The 21,836-nt window shown below is 36.8% G+C and overlaps 2 protein-coding genes across 7 annotated transcripts in view; one reads left to right on the top strand and one right to left on the bottom strand.

Annotated features, from left to right (window-relative positions):
- Positions 1–10,666, top strand: part of adcyap1r1a (adenylate cyclase activating polypeptide 1a (pituitary) receptor type I) — a 28,436-nt gene extending 17,770 nt beyond the window's left edge. For 2 of the 6 annotated variants that reach the window (XM_067606227.1, XM_067606226.1), the window contains exons 12-15: positions 1,503–1,586; positions 3,413–3,542; positions 5,256–5,297; positions 6,393–10,666. In XM_067606227.1, coding sequence (XP_067462328.1) covers positions 1,503–1,586; positions 3,413–3,542; positions 5,256–5,297; positions 6,393–6,617 — 481 coding nt within the window. In that variant the 3' untranslated portion in view covers positions 6,618–10,666. Of the gene's footprint in view, positions 1–1,502; positions 1,587–3,412; positions 3,543–5,255; positions 5,522–6,392 lie in introns of those variants that run through there. The other 4 variants (XM_067606228.1, XM_067606229.1, XM_067606230.1 and 1 more) reach the window with 4 other exon arrangements.
- A 1,608-nt stretch (positions 10,667–12,274) lies between these two features.
- ghrhra (growth hormone releasing hormone receptor a) overlaps positions 12,275–21,836 on the bottom strand; it is a 34,590-nt gene continuing 25,028 nt past the window's right edge. The window contains exons 8-13 of the mRNA XM_067606253.1: positions 20,176–20,236; positions 19,999–20,068; positions 19,755–19,849; positions 14,540–14,669; positions 13,888–13,929; positions 12,275–13,541 (exon numbers count right to left, since the gene is read on the bottom strand). Of these exons, the coding sequence (XP_067462354.1) occupies positions 13,395–13,541; positions 13,888–13,929; positions 14,540–14,669; positions 19,755–19,849; positions 19,999–20,068; positions 20,176–20,236 (545 nt within the window). The 3' untranslated portion in view covers positions 12,275–13,394. The remainder of the gene's footprint in view (positions 13,542–13,887; positions 13,930–14,539; positions 14,670–19,754; positions 19,850–19,998; positions 20,069–20,175; positions 20,237–21,836) is intronic.

Genomic DNA, 21,836 nt, shown 5'->3' with positions numbered 1-21,836 from the left:
CTCTGCAGCTTAAAGAAATGTTATTTACCTTTGCTTAAAGGATAAGACTGGTGATGTTATATATTCTTATCTTATTATTCCCATTAAAAGACCAAAATCAACAATTAATTGATCCTACTGACAAGAATTGTCTTAAAGCCTGATATAGATTATTCCTGTGTGCCATAAACTTCCATTGTTGTGCAAAAACTATTAAAAACACGTTTGACATTAGAGCTGCAATGAGCAGTCAATTAATCTATTAGTTGATCGACAAAAAATCAATTGGCAATTATATTGATAATCGAAAAATCTTTTCAGTCATTTTTTAAGCAATAAATGACAAATATTTTCTGTTTTCAGAAATGTGATTATTTAATGACTTTTTTGTCATGAAGTGAATATTTTTAGGTTTTCGACTGTTGGTTGGACAAAATAAGACATTTAAAGACGTAACTTTTGACTCAGGGAAGTTATAATAGGCATTTTACACTATTTTCTATCATTTTATGGACAAAATGATTAACTGATTAATTGAGAAAATCAGCAGATGAATCAAAACAATCATTAGTTGTAGCCCTAGTTGACATGTTCCATTATTGAACTAAACATGGGCACAATATTTTACGTAGTCAATCCCATTTACAAAATCCTGCTGCCGTAAATAGTCTCTAGTGCACCAAATGTGTATTAATCTGCTGATGAAAATTGTCCCCAGAAAATGCACTACTTAGCCCTATTTGACTACTGTTTGCTAAAAACTACAGTGCCCAGCTGTTTTAGGAAATTACAAAGCCTTTTTTTTTTTTTTAAATATATAAAGAAACATGTATTTGTGGCTTGTTTTTAAAGATCTACATCTGCAGTAGGGATGAATGGGCTTCGGGCTGAAAGCCACAGACAGGACAGGGAAAGCACTGTGAGATGAACTAACTTATTGTTTGTTTGGTCTTTTCCTGGGATTTGATGACAATAAAAAAATAGAACAACTCCAGCCTTTTTTCTTTAATCAGACACCACATGATACCCTGGATACAAGATAAAATTGTGCCTTCTTGGCTAACTCTGGCCTATTTTACTTGACATTTTACTTTTTTTCCCTGTAGATCAGAGGGAATTGTCTGCTTTCCAACACTACAACATTTTCAAGAGGACCCACACATTTATAAATGGATTGTACTGAAGCCGTAACAGTTTTATATCCAAATTTTTATCCTTACACCACTGATGTGTCTTCTCCTCCTAGAAACTTTTTCAGAACATGATAATTTGTCGTACCTGTTGGCAGAAAGCTTGAGTCTCATTATGGAGTTGTACTGTAGCCAGACATCACTCCTGTTCAGCTCCCACAGGATACTGTCTTTGGAGGCCCTGCAGATAATGCCATTCTCATCTGTTGCTTAAACCTGTGGATGTGTGACCAAGTGTGAAGGTGTGTGTGTGTGCGCTGTGTGAGACTGCGTGTCTGTGTCCCTAAAGACATTGTCTTTGTTGTATTGTTGTGTTGTCTTTGTGCTGTGTAGCAGCTGTGCTCAGAAATGCTTCAGTGAGCCCACACAGGCTGTTCAGCATTCGTGCAGGATGTCAGAGTTATCCACCATCACACTGTAAGTGTGTGTGTGTGTGTGTGTGTGTGTGTGTGTGTGTGTGTGTGTGTGTGTGTCTGCAGACACATGTGTTTGTGTGTGTCTGCTCGTGTCAACCGCATGTGTGTATGTGTGTGTGTGTGTTTTACACCAGGGGTTCTTAAAGTTTTTTTAATGTTCTGGACTCCAAAATGCATTCACACACACACACACACACACACACACACACACACACACACACACACACACACACACACACACACATGAACACACACACACACACACACACACACACACACACAAACACACACACATGAACACACACACACACACACACACGAACACACACACAAACACACACACACACACACACACACACACGAACACACACACAAACACACACACACACACACACACACACATGAACACACACACAAACACACACACACACACACACTGTTTCTTTTTTTAATGTAGATTTTTCAATTTGATTTGGATCAGATTTATTTTTAGTGCTGGTGGAGAGACGGCAACACAAAATGTTACGTCTACTTTTTGAACACAGTATTTTTAAAATGTTTTTGTACATTTTCTTACATCACAATGAAAGAGTTCAGAGTACAAGCACTTTGTTTTGTTCCTTAAGGACCCCTGGGGGTCACTGAACTGCATTATAAAAACAACCGTCTTCCTCATTTGTTTCTTCCATTATTTTAAGGTGTCATTTGTTGTGTGTTCTTTGTGTATTTCCATTTCTCACATAGTAATGAATGTAATGTTTTACTCTGTGTGACCACATGGATATATCATACATGTCAACAGTTATGTGTTTCTCATGAAGTCTCAGTCTCAGTCTTGTGATGATTTTCACAGATAAATCCATCAATACAGTAAAAACCTCACTCACTCTTAAAGGAAAACGATGAGGTTGGTGTAACTCTATATTTTTCTTATTGTCAACAAATCCAGTGAAAACACCAAAACCAACAATACTTTCTGACTTCTCCAGCTTGTCTGTGCTACACATCCCCAAACCCATCTGCTCTTACTGAAGATGTGAATATTTAAAAATGGATCATAAATGTATAGTGTTATCTTTTAAAAAGGCTATGTAATTTCCAAAAGCAGCTGGGTTCTGTAGTTTTTAGCAAATGTTTCTCAGTTAGGGATAAGTAGTGCATTTCAGGGGGACTATTTTCAGCCAAGGATTAAAATACATTTGTAGTTTATAGCAAATGTTACTCAAACAGGAGTAAATTGTGCATTTTGGGGGACTATTTTATTAATACACATTTGATGCTTTAACAATTATTTATTTACGTTTAGTATATTGTATTATGTAGTATTTACAGCAGCAGGATGGTGTGTATGTGTATGTGGGATTGACACAAATAAACTGTAACAGCCATGTTAATCGTAATGAAGGAACATGTCACTCAGTGCAATAATGTGGCTCACCTTTTTGAGGAACAAGCTGCATCAGCTTCTGGTCACACAGTCTATACTTGTTAGCAGGATCACTTCATTGTTGGTTTTGGTTTTTCCATGTTATTTGTTGACAATGAGCAAGACACAGAATATCACCACCAGTATAATATTAAGGTAGAAACATTTATTTTTCAATTTGTGGCTTGATTAAAAAATGTAACCTTTGTGTAAAACGTCTAGGTCATAACAGTAGGCAGAAAACGTGTCATAATATCATATCAGTAGCTCTGTTCTTGCATCACATCCGGCTGACCAGCACCACTGAAACATGTTCATATCAGAATGACTTTGATTTGTGTTTCACGTGCACTTCAATCTAATTAAACTGTGTGTTTGTGTGTGTCTGTGTGTGTGTGTAGGCGTCTGGCGCGCTCCACCCTCCTGCTCATCCCCCTGTTTGGTATTCACTACACCGTGTTCGCCTTCTCACCTGAAGATGTCAGCAAAAGGGAGAGACTGGTCTTTGAGCTGGGACTTGGATCCTTCCAGGTACGCTTTTTACAGCTCCTCGGACGTCCGGTTTCATTTAAAGAGAAATACCAGATGATGAATGAGAGAGCATAGCGGGATAATAAATCATCTGAGTATACAGATACAAAGAGTCTGCTTAGAAGAGCGCTGGTGATATTCAGACCTTGTCTTCTGCCCTCATAATGTATGTAGGTGTTCAGTTATGCAGCAACACTTCTAATAAAGGTTGAGGAGAGCAGTCGGCCTTTGAAGCTTTTATTGACTAACAAGAGTTAGTCATTAAAAGGTATTATAAAATTAATAAGTACAGTATCAACTTCAAATCCCCAGAGGAAGAACAACACAGTAATTAATCTTGCGAACATACACATACTGAAGACCAAAATCAATCCCTCGTTCACTCATTCACAACTTCCTTTAAAACAGACACTCAATAATTTAGAGTTTTTTTATGTTGCACCGAGGATTTTTTAAAAATTTTTGATCATTTTTATCTCATGATGATCTGATATTGACAGCTGGCACCTTGCGTGGCATGACAGTAGACTGGATGAGCTGAAGTTAGGGACCGTCTCGAAGGTGCATGCGAACGGACCAAAGGAGCTTTTCATATTTTTGTTGATTGCTTTTTTTTGTCTACATCTTCCTCATGGATTGGAGTGAAAATTTCCCTTGTGACCCAAAAGGCACTTTCCCATAAACCTCAATCCAAGAAGCCATTATTGGAAGTTTTCTCTTTATCAAGATTTTTCAGCCAGTCTCATCAATGAGTGCCGATCCCCACCTAGTTTGGACTCATGCTGCTCTGCCAAACTCACTGTGCTCTTTAGCAGTCAGCTCCCCCTGCTGACCACAAGGTGCCTCTGTGCCTCAGCTGTTTCAAACCCTCCCTCCAGCCTTTGGGCCACACCTCCTCATTTACATACAGCTTGAAAAGCCAAAAGGAAAATGGAAAAGATGAAATTTATAATGGCAAATGTCATATACTAAATGGTAAAGTGCAAACACAAAAAAAAAATAATTTAGTTTTTTTCTATTTAAGCTTTTAATTGAAGTGTTTCTATTTAAACTTTTCCATTTCCCATTTTGAGTTTAATATTTGATATTTCCCTTTTCTTATTTCCATTGCCATTTTCAATTTCATCTTTACAATTTAAGCTTTCTGTTTGAGCATTTCCAATTAAGTTTTTGCATTTTAAATTTCACTTTTTTCATTGTCACTTTACATTTTCAAATTATCATCATCTTGACTTTTAATTTTAATTAAGACCAAAAATATCCTCCATATGCACCATCTAAATCTTTTACCAAGCAGTTTTATGCAACAGCTTAATTCATTAATTCATACAGTAGGTCTGCAATGGATAAGAACATCCTTCTACTAGTTTAAAACTCAAATTTTTGAATATTTTAATAAATAAAATATTTGGACCACAGGAAATGATAAATATCTTTATAGGAAACTACAAATTGTTACTTAAAAAGCAGAGAATGAGCACTCCATATTCTTTCACAGAGACCGTTCACAGATTGGTAGACATGACATGTAGTTTACTGATGACACAGTATAATTCCTGGTCACTGAAGTTGTAATTTTACCTCTTTAAGCCTTTCAGAGCTCTCTACACACAACAATTTGTATCACAGGGTTTTTTTTTGTATTTCTGTGTATTTCCATCTCAAGCTGCTCTTCTCTCTTCTCTTATTTGTTGTCTCCATTCTCCTCCTCAGGGCTTTGTGGTTGCTGTCCTCTACTGTTTCCTCAATGGAGAGGTAAGCTTTTGTCCCTCTTCATAAACACATTCAGTTTTTATTCTTGATATCTTGATCAACATCTTATTATGTGACACAGATTAATACCAGAAATACTCTAAGTGCTATTTTTTATCATAGCATATTTTTCATATTTAGTTTCTAAATATTATAACCTCCCACTATTTACAGTTTATAAACACACAGAGACACTTAAACAATTAGAATTTCTCCTATGAAACATCTGTAAGTAGTGAATAAAAACATTTAATAAATGTTTGATAGCACAGCTATAATCATATTTAATTGTTTATACTTGCACACATGAACAAATCTATACAGTGTGTTACAGTAAAACATTTTTATACAGATTGGTTTAAAACAGTTTATGAAAGCAAAACTCATGAAAACACATTGATCTTGAAGATTCACTCTCGAACTTATTGTTTGTCTCAGTTGTCATGGGGAGTGAAGAAAATGCATTTGTAAATAAACAAATACTTAATGAATAAATGTAAAAACACATAATCTAATAAGTGCTTCATTAATAAATACAATAAAAGTATAATTTACATAATTTATGTAATGAATATATCACAGCTGTGCTATATTATATTGCCAGTTATTCACTCATTATTTATACATCACTTACAGATGATGAGGGGTGAGGGGTTATGACATAAAACACATCAAAAGTAGATTTTCTCTCAAGAAACAAACAAACAAATAACTCTACAAAAATGTAGAGTTATTTCACTTATTTTCTGATCTCTGTATTTGGCTTTTTTTTTTTTTTTTTTGCTTTTTCTTGTTTTATTGATCAATGTAATTTTAAATAGTTGTTTGTGGACCCCAGGAAGACCAGCGACCACTTTGTGGAAGCTAATGGGGACCCAAATAAAGAATAGTTGTTGACAAATACAATAATTAACACCTAAAAATGTCCTTATATCTGCTAACAACTACACTGTCATTTTAAAATGATTTATATGCTGCTTGTCAATGTGAAATGTGGAACAGGTGATAAAATAAAGTGTAACCCACAAAACTGAAGTGTACTGTACCTTTTCGATGAGCTGGTACAGCTTAAAGTACATTAAAAATGACCTTGTGAAGTTTCTCCCTGAAGGTGCAGTCAGAGATCAAGAGGAAATGGCGCAGCTGGACGGTGAACCGGTACTTTGCTGTGGACCTGAAGCAGCAGAGGCACCCTTCGTTGGCCAGCAGTGGAGTGAACGGCGGGACTCAGCTGTCCATCCTCAGCAAGAGCAGCTCCCAGATACGCATGTCCAGCCCTCTGGCGGAGAACGCCAACATCAGCCTCCCCACCTGAGCGCCTGATTGGCCGGAGACGACTTCAAGGTGCCATCCCTCTTAAATACATCCAGACCAACCAGAACAGACCAAAGTGGCCCCTCACACCTCTTATATTTTGTAGTTTGGCCTTTAGAAAATGAGGTATTTCTAAAAGCATTTACTGAAGATAGTTTGTTCATTAGAAGTGCAGAGCTGTCTTTCATACTGAAGAATTTGATCCATTTTTGAGATTAATTTAATTTATTTGACTATTTTAGTGCTATGGTTGACTCTGTAGGTTATTATCAATGATGCACTTAAATTTTAACAGACAGCTCAAATCACTTTGTCAGTTTAAATATTTTAAAAAAGAAATATTACAGATTTTCTTCCTGCCAATGTTATTTTTTTTTACCCCATTTATGAGTAAGCTGCTACCAAACTACAGCAGTGCTGAAGGTTGTAAAAAAACAAAAAAATCAATAGTTAAACATCAAACGTAGGGGTCATATTTGGCTGTTGGTGTGTAAAGTAAATGTGCTTCAAAGTGCCATACAGGTTGTCTGAATGGATCTGATCTCATAACAGTCCAAAGGTAAATATCAACCAAACCTTCGCCTTGCTCGTACAATTCATTGTTTAAAACATTGTTTAAATGTTTCATCTTAAAGTCGACATTTTTCTACAATCAGCCGTAAAGTACAGAGTATGTCAAAAGATATATTTAAAAAAACAAAAACAAAAACAACTCATGGACTTTGTAAATAGTTAGTTTTCAGTGTCTATATCAGAGTTTCTTTTCTTAATTTATTGTTTTGGCATAACGCAGTATTGTAATGACCTTTTCAAAAAAAGGAACTGGAGCCCAAATCTGTAGACTTCATCCCATAACCTGAAGACCCAGAATATCAGCACGATTTACTCTGAACTATTTCTTTGTATTAAATTTAAAAAAAAAAACATATATAACTCTAGAGGATATGACGGTACTTGAGGGAATACAGAAAGTCATTCAGATAAAAAACTGATTTATCCTCACAAACAGTGCACTACAGTAGTTTCCCTCAGTTGGTTTCCCTACACAGACTTGTAAGTTATGTTTTTTGCAGACTGTGATCAAACACAGCACATGTGCCATTTAGTGGATGCTTTTATCCAAAGCTCCTCACAGTGTCATGAGTTCATATGTACAGTATTTTACTGTAAGCAAACCCTCAACATGCTCTCAGAAGTAATAGGACTCTTTTATCGTTCCATACTGAATCTGCTTTTCATCTGAAGTTGGAAATTTTGAAATGAATCATCTCCTACACTCACATCCCCAAGTGCCTAGTCAGTCACAAATAGCTATCATTTTTATTTACAATGAACAGATAACATAAATAGGTAGTTTGAGTCATTTCCTGCAAAGAATGTACAGAGTTGTGTGTTTCACTGTGGTTGTTATGCTGCTTTTTTTCATTGTGAACTACAAAAAAAGAAAATATTTTGCTCATTTACTGTAAAAATTCTTTTTTTTTCTCTCTTTTTAACGTGAAAAGAGTCCTGCTAAGCATATTTCTTTTTAAATTATGACATGTTTGTCAAGACTTAAGTAACGGTTCCTCCATAATTGCTGCTGTTTTTATTTAGACTTTCGGTTGCAACTATCGTCTATTCAAGATAATTGCAAGTCCACTTCCATTCAGCACGAATGTGAGACATGTCAATGGCTATTGAACAGATACATGTTGTTACAGACAACACAAAACACTTTAATGTGACAGCTCTTGACAATCGCAGAGTGTTGCTCATTTTCTCTTTTTCTGTTTTTTTTTGTTTGTGCACAAACAAGCTAACAAACAATAATCGTTTAATAAGATGAAATGTGAAATGACGTGTATAAAGGAGGATTTATCCACAATATTTACTCCAGATATTTATTTTTTGTACTGTTTGTCATCCGAGTGGATTAAAAGAATGTAGTATCTTTAAACAATGAATATTGCTGAACAGATAAGGATGTATATTTATTTTCCATAAACCAGTGCCATGTGAAATGACTCCATGTATACATGCTTTCCTGTTTGTAACATGGCTGTATGACTGATGTGTGATTTCATTACATTGACTGATGTTGACTTCTTGGTCTAAGTGCCATAAACGTAGTGCCATAAAGTTGTAACATTTCTGATTTTAAAGAAAACAAAAACAAACACCTGAAATTACTTTCCAAAGCTACCGTCTATAAAGTATATTGAAAACATAGATTTTTCCTCTAAAAGAGCAAGATAAACAGTCACACTAATGAGAAGACGCCCATATTTGATGCACCTGCTTGGCTGCTTTTGGGGAAAAAACAGTGAATGAGAGTAAGAAAAGATAGTGTCAAGGGAGCTAGAGCCAGAGGGAGATAATAAAAAGATTAAATAATTTAATTAGGAAGTTTTAGGTTTTTTTGAAAGGTGCAACAACTGCGACAGATAAAACACAAAGTGTGTATGAGGGTGTGATTAAAACCACTCTGCTGCTGCTTACGTGTTCTATCACCAGCCGTCACTCTGAGTCTGAATCGGCTCAGATGGAAACGACCATGTCTCAAAGCTGTTACTGTCTGTGAAAAAAAAAAAAAAAAAAAAACTTAAAAAAGGGTGTAGAGCACTCCTTACTGACCGTGTCTGTGCTGTATATTTGTTTACCACAAGGTGGCAGCCAAGTTTTAGAGTTTTAGTTGATAGTTCTGTAGAGAGGGGGAAGTTTTACTGGCATTGATTTGTTCTTCTACGAGCTTTGTATTTTGGGTTTAGGATGATTTAGGTGTAGAGTGGGACATTGGAGCACTTCTCTGCCAAATGGTTAACACTGTACACTTCTATTTTTTTCGACTTTTCTTTACATGAATCAGCAAAAAGGTCTAAAAGTTAGATTTTCTAAATAAGGCTTGATGTGCAAAAAAAAAAATCTTAAAAGTTAATGATTTTGTTATTGTCCTAAATGTCCTTCCTGTAAACTGTGAACTGTCTGAGTTTCAGAACATTTACTGTGAGTCGTGAGGAAGAATTTGAGGGCAATTTTTAGCACTATAACAAAATCAGGAGGTGTAACATTTAGCTTCATTTGGCTGACCACACTTCTGTTCACACACACCTCTTCTTACGGTTAGTTCAGCATTACGGTAACACATTAATCTTTGTATATGTGTCAAAGAAAAGCCTTTGACATATTTTCCTAAAACAGTTGACATTTTGGGAAATATTCTTATTTGCTTCCTTGCTGAGTATTAAATGAGAAGATCGATACTTCTCACGTCTGTGCAGTAAAGCTAACAAGCTGCCTCAGCTTCATATTTACTGTGCAAACTTCACAGCAGTATCAATTCTCTTATCTAATTCAGCTAGAAAGCGAATGAGGGTTTTTTTTCCAAAACGTCAAACTATTCTTTTAAATGTAACTATTCTCTGTGTGGCAAATCTCTGTGTTTAGATGCCGCTCTTTTCTTTGGCAGTTGTGCCTGTTAAGCTGGTTTTATTAAGTGTTGAGTGTGTGCGTGTGAGTTCTACTGATTGCCAATGAATTTTTGAATGTACCGTTGTTGCTCAGCTGCTCTTAAATGTCGCCTGCTATTAATTGCCATGGTGTACAAATGATGTCTTTTCTTGATTATATATACAGTATACTGTATATGTATATTTTTGGCACACAGGTGGACCTCTTGATGAAGACCTGTAATGTTTGTGACCGTGTTTTGTACGTTTATGTTTATGTACCTGTTTTTCAGAGTGTGAATGTGTATTTCTGTGGAGAGACACACACATCTGTACGTGTGTGTGTGTGTGTGTGTGTGTGTGTGTGTGTGTGTGTGTGTGTGTGTGTGTGTGTGTGAGTGCGAGTGTGAGTATGTTTGAAAGTTGGAGAGAGTGTATTCTGTATGCATGTGTATGTAATGACAAGCATTCATGAGGACATAAGTAACTTAAATGTTGAAACAAATATCTATGAATCTTCATCCAGCTTATGTTCTACCTGTGACAGTGGGTCATGTGTTCTGGTGTCCGACATTCATGTCCAAGGTTGTGTAAATTTGACTGCAAAATAAATCTATCTGTGGTACGTTGTTGAACTTGTGAAGATTGTGATTCATTTTGCTCAGCTGTCCCATCCATAAAATGGGCACAGTAACTATAGATTTGAGTAAGGTTGCTTCTTGAAGGGGGAATCATAATCATCATAATCATAATAATACAATTATTGTCTAAAACTGGTCAGATTTAATATACAACAACAGCACAATTTGCTACTTTGGTTTTGTCATTATTTGCACCCAAAATCCAGATCAAACTATTAATTTTTCTCCTTGTTCACTCTCTGAAACCTAAACTTACAATATGCTGATGAAATTCTTCACTAATGAATTTATTTTATATATATGTATATATATATATATTATAGTCAAACAGTAGCACAGCAGTTGTTACTTCTCAAACCACAAATTTATTACTGTGCTTTTCCTTACATATGCCAACCCTCACTAGATCCACAACTACAACAACAAAAACAATGGAAATACAGTATATTTACTGTAAAATCAAGTGCACCATTAAATCATAATGTGTACTGACAAAGAGTCAAAGTGCTTACTGATACTGTACAGTGTATTATTCATAGTTTATTAAAAGAAAACTAGGTATTCACCAATCTGACCTTTACCAAGTTCTAATACCAATTCAAAGCATTTGTTGATACCTGTAGGTCAACATCATAAGTGCACCTAATTTCTTAAAGCCCTTGACAATTTGGTTTCAATTTGTTAGTATTTATCTGTAACATTACATATTCAGGACTAATTAAGCAACGATCAAAGTTAAGGTTCAGAAAAAAAAAACAACCTAAATTATCTATTTATTGAGATTTTAACACTCAAAAACTAATCTGCTTCAATCAGGACTCTGTGGGTGTAGTTTGACTGACAGCACTGACAACGTTAGCAAACAAACCTACAACTGTCATCAGATTCTGATTCAAATGTTTCTAGTATCTAATTGGCGAATGGAAATATGTGAGATCACATTTCTCAAATTAAGCCCTGCCTTCTTCAAAACAGTGAGAGGAGCTCTGACAAAAACACAAACACAAAAATCTCTCTTGTGAAATAGTCAAAACTGTTCCCATTATGGCAGAACATTGAGTTCATGTAGAAACCTATCGCTCATTTTGTCGAGCTGATTGTGAAAATAGGTTTTCAGGGCCTTTAATTATCAGTGGAGACATTCACACACCAACATCCTTTTTAGGTTTATGCAAATTTTAATTATATTGTTGAGAACATTTTTATGAAATGAGTGGCGTAGTCTCAGCAGCAGCTTTAAATGTTGAGTCACCACAGCAAATGAATGAAGCAGAACAGAAAAAAACATGATGTGGACCTGTTTGGCCAATACCTGATGTGCTTAATATGGTCAGTATTGGGATTGATATCTATCCAGCACCTATCAGATCAGTGCATCCCTATCAAAAGTCAACTCTGTATTGTCCTGTAACTAAAACATTTATTTAGACAGTACTTTCCACCGCCCCATTTGGTTTGAGGCACATTCATAAATACACATCAACAGTAACATTTTACATTGTGAATCTGGTTATGATAATTAAATATTTTAGAATGGCCAATGTGCTAATAAAATAACACAAAGACTAGTATAGCTGATTTTTTATGTAAAGGGGTCCTCACCTTGTGTTACATACAGCATAAATTATAAAACACAATTATCGTTCTTGTTTTTTCGCTATAAATTTGTGCCGTCATCAAAATGTGGGCAACTCACATGTGTCTGAAATAGTGAGCAATAAACTGTGTATCATAGGACATTGTCATCATTGTGTCACTTGAAAAGCTCAGTCTAGTTACGCAGTACCATTTTGATGCCATTTTAGCATGTAAAAGCCTGGCACCATGCTTTTATTAGTTTGGTGTCTCCACTAGTGCAACGAATGTGCCAAAAAATTTGGATTATTACATCTGGCAACAGCATAAAAAAATGACATGAGGAAAAACAAGGTTATAAATATTCACAAGTACTGTCCTTGGCTCATCCATGTAGACAGCTGCTCAAAAGAAGAAGACTTTTAAGACATGATGTACCAATGTATGGCAGCTTCACACACACACACACACACACACACACCCAGACAACTTTAAATACACTCTCTCAGGTCCCTCTGGAGCCTGGTAATTGAAAAATTCTCTCCAGTAGCAGGTGAATTGCTGTGTAAAAAAAAAGAAAATCAATTGGCACACTCAGGCCACATCAGTCCTGCACCACACCAAACGATCCTGGAAGTTCTCACGGCAGCACAGAATAATTAGACAAGTCGAGCTCAATCCATATAATTTAGCCGAGTACAAACATCCATTGTTTCCACAGCTGTTTCAATGGAATCCCTCAACATTTGCTCATTTTTTATTACAAATAGCATCATGTAAATACAACCATGTGAAATCATCCTCCTATAGACTCAGGGCCAGCTCTGCCTTGACTGTGATATCCTCATTCCACAGTGACACCATGACATCCTTTCAAATCAAGCGTCAATGTTCCTCTACTTTTTTTTTTTTTACAACCATGACACAAGAGGGAGTACCGTGATTAAGCGCTGAAGCGTGTGCTGTACCCACTGTGGTCATAGACATAGTAGCAGCTGACACCGATTTGATGTTTCCTCACTCACCATTGTTCACTGAGGTCTTTTGTTCTCAAGGAGGGGTTGTTGGATTAATGTTGTCAGCATGTTGAGCTTATATGACTGTCACTGTCTCAGCTTTTCTCCCATTGATAGTCTTTAAAATCATACTGAAGAGTTGTTGCCAGAAGAGGGCGGCCGCCTGAGCCCATCACGGGCTCGAATTGTGATCTGAGTGATACTTCGCTTGGCTGGCGTGAGATGATTTTGATTGTGACATTTCCACAGCCACCTCCGCAGCTCTGTTTGGACCTACATGCAGCGTGAAAGAATATTATACAAAAGGTTTAATCTAGAGATATTTCTGAGAGGGAGAGCTGGAGGCAGGAATAGTCTTCCTGATTTAGTTAAAGCCACTATAGCATTTGAAAAATGTAGTGGTAGTATTGGAAAAGACACTGAGCTGGACAGCAATGCATGCTGGGCAAAAAGGTACAAATGTTAAAGATAAATTTAAGTTATAGCAGTCTGGGCTTCTTTTATGATCTAAACATTCATGAATAAATGAGTAAAATGAGTATTTCTTCCTCCAAAACAGGTCTGTCTATGATAAATTAAATTGTTTGATTTTTGTATCACAACACCTCCGTTCACCTACCTCTCCATTCATGAAACAGTAAAGCAGTGCCACCACAAAGCCCTGCAAAACAAGAGACTGCGGTAACTTTTTGGAAATTATTACACAATCCACTCCTCTAGACACACTTCTCCAGTCAGCCGTCAGATAAAAATAGTGAAATCATCTGCTATTAAAGTAGTTCTTAGATATTTTCTTATCTTTCTTCTTTTGTTTCTTTTGATTCTTGACAGCTGAATTAATTCTGATGTTAAGCTTCAACAACTGTATTAAGGTCACAATGTGTTCACTGATTGAATGTAGCCCTTATAGTCAATGTGTAGTAACCAACATAAGACCTTTTCCTTATGCAAAAGACATAAATACATGAATATTGCCAGCCTAAAGAATTTTTCCAAATTATTTTAAAGGTAGCGTTTTAGGTGCCCCATCACTCTCTCCCCTCATTTCCTGTTATCTCTCTACTGTCAAATCTCTAATAAAGACATAAAAAGTGATTAGTAACACCTGTGCTATTTCCTGCTATGACAAATCCAAATGTCTGCTGTTAAAAAGGCCTATTTCGAGAGCATCCTATTGTAAATTATTCATCTCAGGTAACCTCTCGTGACCTATCTTATCAGAGTTTGTGAAGGTGCACTCTTTGTTCTGCTTCCTCTCTATTGTGTTGTACCTGAAAGGATCCCAGTCCCAGCTCGATGTAGAGTCTGGCTGCTACTCCAGTGTTCTCAGGCAGGAAGGCAAATACAGTGTAGTGCATCCCAAACAGAGGAATGAGGAACAGGGTGGATTTAGCCAACCTCCTGAGAGAAACAGAGAAATAAAAGAAAGACAAAAAGGTTGCATGAGATCAGTCTTTTTAATCTTGAAATATCAACCTTTAATTTCAGTATACCAATCAATGTTGCCGTTTTAAATGCCTCATGACAAAAGTGACACTATTCCTCTAAGTTTAAGTAAAGTTAGACTGGTGTTGTCTGAGATTATATCTCCCATGTTTAACAAACTGACCTTTAATAGAGCGCCATCATCAGGCCAGTCAGTGCGATATATTTAAATGTCAAAACCCTGATGCATTGTGCTCAAAACTTACTTGAAATCAGATCAGTGATGTCTAAATATCATGTAAATGTTACCATTTAATTGTGGTGACATTACGTTATTGCACCAACTTAAATCATGTGGTTTGTCCGTCTTTGTTCTGCTCTGTGATTACAATAACAACTTCTCGTGTTCATTCTTTTATTGAATGAGTTTACTAGCTGGGTACAGATATAATGATCTAGATCTATCACAGATCAATAAACAGCAGCAGGTCTAATCCTAACAGACATGTCTGCACATTTTCTTGTTGAATTTAAAGCTTCTCAGTCAAGCTGTCAGACTTAGTAGGACATAACAAAGTCATCTGAATATTCTAAATAACAACAATAATCACTCGTCAGAAAAAAAATAAGCACCTTGGCTGCTGAAAGATTAAAGATTTTAAGAACATCGGCTTATTTTCACGGTTATAATAGGATTGCGGTCGTCCTTTGTCACACCTGGGATTTGTGCTTTTTGTGTGTTTGTAGTAACTTCACTGATCAGTCTGAATCAGATTGAAGTTTGTAAGACAGAGATGAAGCTTTTCAAAGAGTGAAACAATCATTGAACTGGTGGAACAATCCTGTTACGATGATGGAGGAGACATCTATTTCTGGTATCTGTGCTATTTTTACACACACTCATTCTAAATTAATTCAGCTGAGCAAGAATCTGCAGCAACTAAATGTCAAGAGGAGGAGGGATGCATTCAGGTAAAGCAGGATTTCAGGGCTGGAGTAGATTCATATACGCAGCACTTTCCCTGTTAAACTGTAAGATCAAGTTCTACATTGTGTCAAGGGATTTCATCAGCTCACTTTCCTTCCCCTCTTCATAACCCTTTTCATTCCTGACATTTTAACGTCTCACTCAGCAGTACAAGACGTACAAGACTTAACTTTTTATCCAAGTGTCTTGTACGGAGAAAAGAAGGTTCTGCACACTTCAAGTGCAGGCAAATGTCATTTACCAAAAGCTTTATTATTAATACTTGCGTGTGCTTTCAGTTCAACTTATACTGAAACTTTGTTACTTTATTTGGTCGACAGGTCAAGGGACATTATTCAAAAAAAGCGTTTAACACCAGAGGGGTCCCTAATTAGTGGCTATTGGTAAGAGTGGTGGAACTAGTTACACAGGGATGGTGGTTCGACAACTAGGGCTGGGTAGCGTTTAAAAAATTACAATACCGTTACCAATACCAGTACCCTTAAAATGATACCGATACCAATAAAGTACTTCATTTGATACCAATCATGTGAATGGAAGCATTCAGCTGCGTAAAATGCCACCACTCCTCCCCAACAAAATTATTTTTACACAAATACATTTTGAAAGTGTTCAAATGATTTAAATATTTATTAAATAACTGTATAAAACTGTACAATGAAATATTATCACCACAGACTGTATGGGTTGTAGCTGCTGCAGCAGCGGGCCAATCACACGTTGCATCAGACTGAAGAACGCTTGCGGTGATTTGCTGTGAGCAAAACCATACAAATAGTCATTTTTTCTAGATCAAAAGGATCAAATGCAGGTATTGTTTAACTGGAGACGTTTCAATATAATTTGGTACTGGGTTATTTCGGTTGGTACCTTAGAGGTATCAAGTACCAATACCCAGCCCTATGGATGACCGACCAGGCCATGGCATTCAGATGTAGTTGCCTATCAAGCCAGTTGGGCCAGCCTGAGCAGATACAATGTAGATGTTGTCATGCTGCTGATTATTTGCTCTTGCTTGGGTGAAGCTAGGATTCAAGGACGCCTTGAAAGGTGCACTCGTGTCAAATCATGATTGTGATATGTTATGTCACTGTTAAAATTTGCAAAAATAAAGTTACATAACATGGAGCTTTAAATCGTTTTTACCATCATTGGAACCCTCTAAATCTTAAATCTATTTTAAGCACCTTAATCCAAGTGAGATCTTCTAATAATGATGTGACAGAGGCCCACCAATGTTCAACATACAGCTCTCCACCTGCCCACCGCCTGGTTTTTCATGTATATGCACTAAACCATTAGCCAGCCTCTTTTTTTACGGTCTTAAAAATGTCTGGTCCACAGATAAAGTACATCTGAACCACAGTTTGTTTTTTGTTTTTTTGTTTGTTTAAATGTATATTCACAGGTCTACATGTGCAGGATTTTTTAGGTATGTGCTTTTCACTATAGGGGAAAGCCTGTAGGGGAGACTGGTTATGGGGTGGTTGCTGTCATGCTGGAGTTCAAATGTTCTTGTCAAGTAAATTGTTTCCTTAACACTGTCTTTCTATCAATATAATTGTTGAAATAAAAAAAAGCAGGCCAGAGAAAGTTTTTTTTTTTAGAACTTCTCTGAAATAACTATTTGTAACACTGGTGGAGCTAGATAATAAATAAGGATGATGGCTGGACCACGGAGCGGGTCGTGGCATTTAGATAATACTACCTTTCAAGCCTGTTGGGCCATCCACAGCAGTTTACCCAAAGCAGAAAGGCAGTTTTAAAGGTGAGTTAGGTCAGGTCTAGAGAATGCTGGTCTTTCATGGTTACAGCCTGATATCCACTACAGATGCCTCTTGACAGGTCAAAATATCATTTAACATTAAATACTGGGCTTTCATAGGAATGCTCATCCAACGTTTGGTACATTTTACTGTGTAACGATAACTGCAGAGCCTTCTTTTCTCCATATTTGATATTTTTTACTTTCTTGCATATTAGTATTGAGTTGTGTATCCAACTGTAACAAGACTACAGAGAAATACTAACATCAGCAGGCTAACCAACATCCAAAATGCTAACATGCTCACATGCTCATAATATTTGCCATGTTCACCATTAGTTTAGCGTGTTAGCATGTTAACATAAGCTAATTAGCACTAAACACAAAGTACAGGTGAGGGTGATGGGAAAATCATTAGTTTTGCAGGTATTTAGTCATAAACCAAAGAACTGGACACAAGTGAACTTTTGACCCGACGATGACGCTGTCAGGGGACCACTGAAGTTATTACAATTCATCCACAACCCTGCCACCCCTACAGCCACATAACTACAGTAGCATGGCTAAAAACAGAAAAAGAAACAAGTACATATATGGAAAGAAATAAGGCAGGCATACTAAACAAAGTGTGTGGGGACTAAAAATAGCTGTTATATTGCAGTGTGGGTAAGTTTTAGTGCTATGATAAGAGAACATTACTTGTTTGATCTGATGTTTGGGATTTCCACTGCTGTATGTAGAAATACTATTTGCTAAATTTATCAGTTTCTGATTATACAAACTTGGTTTCAATCTTTCTCTTAAGAAATAAAAACTGAGGGGAAAAAGCATACCAATTCTGGTGTGGTGTCAGCTCCCAGGCAGACATCAAAGAAAAAAGAGGGAAGCTGCACACTTTTAACTCTGATTCAATCTGTAAAAAAGTTATGAGTGTATAGTTTCCCCCTTATTACTTCAGTCTTTCTCTCACCAATGCATCTTTTTTGATAATGAAGTTTAAAGGGGAACTCCACCGATTTTACACATGAAGGTCTGTTTATAGGTTTTATGGAGCACGACTGCATGTGTGAAAAAAGTTGAATAAAGCTTTTTGTGGCTCCAGATTCATCACAATTTGTCAATTTAAATTCCACTCAGCGCTTAAACATTAACACTTCAACTTGATTCATTCACTGCTTAAATTCAAACTCCAAACTGTTTCAGCACTTCCTTTTTAGCTGCCATTTCATGTTCTTTCTCTAACTGTACTCTGACTGCCACTTCTTTCAGTATTTAAACTATTTCTAAATGTTTAAACTGCAAATTTTCAGCAGTGAGTTCACTTTTATAGCTATTTGTAATTTATTAGCTGGTCATGTATTAATCATCCATCCAGCTAATGGATGGATGATTCACATATGAAGCATTGGTTGACAGGGAACTAAAAGTCATGCTTGCATTAGTTGATTGGCATCAGCTGCTTCCAGTGTTGCCAGATGAGAAATGTTAGAGTATTGTACCAGAGGCTTAAAATTGTCAGAAAACAATTTCAGAAAACACGTTTTCATTGAGACAAATATTTCTTGACACCACCTACAAATCTAGCCACACTGTTTAAAAAAAACAGAGAACTGCTGACATAGATATGACGCATGGAAGGAAGTAGTCTGATTGGCTGGAAAGACGTCATATGAGAAGAGATGCGTTTACACAGACGTAGGATCTATATTTTACTACCTTGATCATGTCAGAAAAGGAATTAAAATGAGACTGATTACAACTACTAATACTAAATGTCACAAAATGATCAAATTATCGTACATTATGGGACTTTTGGCATTATTGATCGTACAGAGGGCAAAATTATCATACAAATACAACAATTATCATACATCTGGCAACACTGGCTGTTTCTTTCATCCCTCACAATCAGCTGTTATGGATACCAGCTGAGTAGTAACATCCGTCGTATTCAGGTGTACAAGACAGCCTTTACAATCACATATTCACTCTGCTGATACACTCACGTCAAATGCTATTTGCTGCTGCTCACATTCTTTGAGAGCTCCCTCAGAGCCTAACTGTGTAACCATGGTCATTTCCTTTACAGAGGTGTCTCTGACTGAACACTAAATATTGCTTCATGAGTGTAAACTAAAGAATGAAACTTTGCTTCTCCAAGGATACACGTAAATGTCTCTGTAATCCAGTTGATTGGTTGATTTATTTTCCTGTCAGCAGATAGGCCTGAAACAGCCTACGTGCATAATTGGAAAAGCATAATTCATATTCCAGTTCAGTTTGTTGTGTCAGTTATGTCGAGACTCACATGAAATGTCCAGTGTCATTGTTCCCGGCCATGGCTGAAGATTTGAGCTTTTGAACCAGAATCCGGATCACGTTGATGAAGATGACGATGTTGACCTGGTAGATACATGCATGAGTATGCACAATTACCCAAATGACCCAATTACACACACAGTCCTGCTCTAAGAAACAAAACTTAATGTGTGTTAAATTGAAAGGCATTCATGGATAAAATATTAGTCACTGCTCCACAGCTTTACACTCACCAGCAGCGAGGCTGTTATTGGTCCTTTGATAATCCACCAAATACCAACCTTGTCTGTGTCGTCCCAGCAACTGCAATTGAATTCAGAAATAAAATTATGTTACACTCAATTCAATATGTAAAATATATGTATGTAAAATATAAGATGTTTTGCTGCATATCATATAATATATCATACCCTCTATCATCATAGAAGAGTCTGGTCAAAACCCAAAGTATGAGAACTGTTGATGGGAGCCCTAAGACATAATAGCAGAGATAAATTATTCATGCTGTGCATATCTGTCAAGTAGATTAATATGAGCGGCACTGGAGCCACACACTTGCATGTTTGCTGCATTTTTAATGAAACTGTTGTAAGGCACATAAAAACCGTATGTTTACTCTGTGTATCAAATTTATCTGTCTCCTACAATTACTTGCATCTTCAAACCAAAAGAAGAAACAGACACAGGATAATAGCAGGAGACAGTAGACCGTGCAAGATAAAAATACCCGGAAAGAAACTGATAAGACACATCAGAGCAACTCTATCTGGATACTGAGTGAGCACCACTTATATACACCACAGATATACACTCCTTTGTCCTTGTCAGGTTGTAAAAACACAGATGCTCAAGACAGATGTTTATTCCCAGATTTTCCTTTGCAACAAGTGTGTTTTTATTAGTTTTTTTTTCATATTACTATGGTGATGAGTTCTTATGGGGAACATAGCATGTATTCAAAATAGCCATTGGCAACATTCATCTTAGATTTGGCATCACTGGTCTTATTTGAAAGTATTAATTATGACAAAAGGACAATTCTTTAAACATATACAAGATGTCGGGGCACACTGGTAGCATACTGATTGAGACAGATACCACAGAACTCCAACGTCCACATCCAATGACGGCAAAAATAAATAAATAAATAAAGTTTTACAAGGTGATCATCCTCCTACATCATCCCTCTTTATCCTTCATCAACAGGTATAAGAGGTGTTATATTTAACCTGTGTGAAAGCAGCCAAACCAGCAGCTCTGTGAGGATATACTTAAAGGCAGATGTGCTTTACTAACATGCTCACAATTATTATGTTCACATGCTGATGCAAAGCAGGTTTCACCATGGTGTTAGTTTTATCTGCTGTCAAAAATGCGTCTAACATGACTGATGGACAAGTGTTTTTATGTATCATGGCTACTTCTGATTTGTGCACCTATATATTTAAAAATCGTGCATGGATTTGGTGTCAGATCAAGGATACTCAGTGACAGGTCCGTGCAGTGATGGATATTAGAGCGCACCTCCTGCCACAGTGTAATTCGAACACTATTTATTGGTCATATTAGAGGAAGTTAAAACTTAAACCTGATGATACTAGATGAAAACTCAGGGGATCACCAAAATCGATAGGATTCATCCTCTGCCTCCCATGGATATCTACTCCATTTCACAGCAATCCATCCAATAGTTGTTAAGATATCTCAGTCTAGACCAAAGTTTTGGACTGACCTACTGACAGACTGCTAGTACGGCTACGAAAAAGGGGAAAACAATTCCGCCCTCCCAAACTAAACTATAATATTTTCAATAAACCTGTCATGGATTTGTTCCTCCACGGTCTGCAGTTGCCAGCATCCTCCTGGACATCACCAAAAGTTTATTATCTGTGTGTCTGTGGAGTGCCGAAGCAAGTCAACCCATCTCACTGTGCAGTGTGGCTTGTCCAATAACTGTCTAACATGTCTGCCTGAATGCTGAGGTTCAACAGTTCCTAACGAGACTGCTACCAGTTGATACAGCTCATGCTTGTACACGCAGAGAGCCTGCTGAGATGGACACGGGGGGCTT

The sequence above is a fragment of the Thunnus thynnus genome, chromosome 12, assembly GCF_963924715.1.
Source record: "Thunnus thynnus chromosome 12, fThuThy2.1, whole genome shotgun sequence".
Classification (NCBI taxonomy): domain Eukaryota; kingdom Metazoa; phylum Chordata; class Actinopteri; order Scombriformes; family Scombridae; genus Thunnus; species Thunnus thynnus.
The sequence above is the reverse complement of the archived record's forward strand: the minus strand, read 5'-3'. Positions and strand labels throughout refer to the sequence as shown.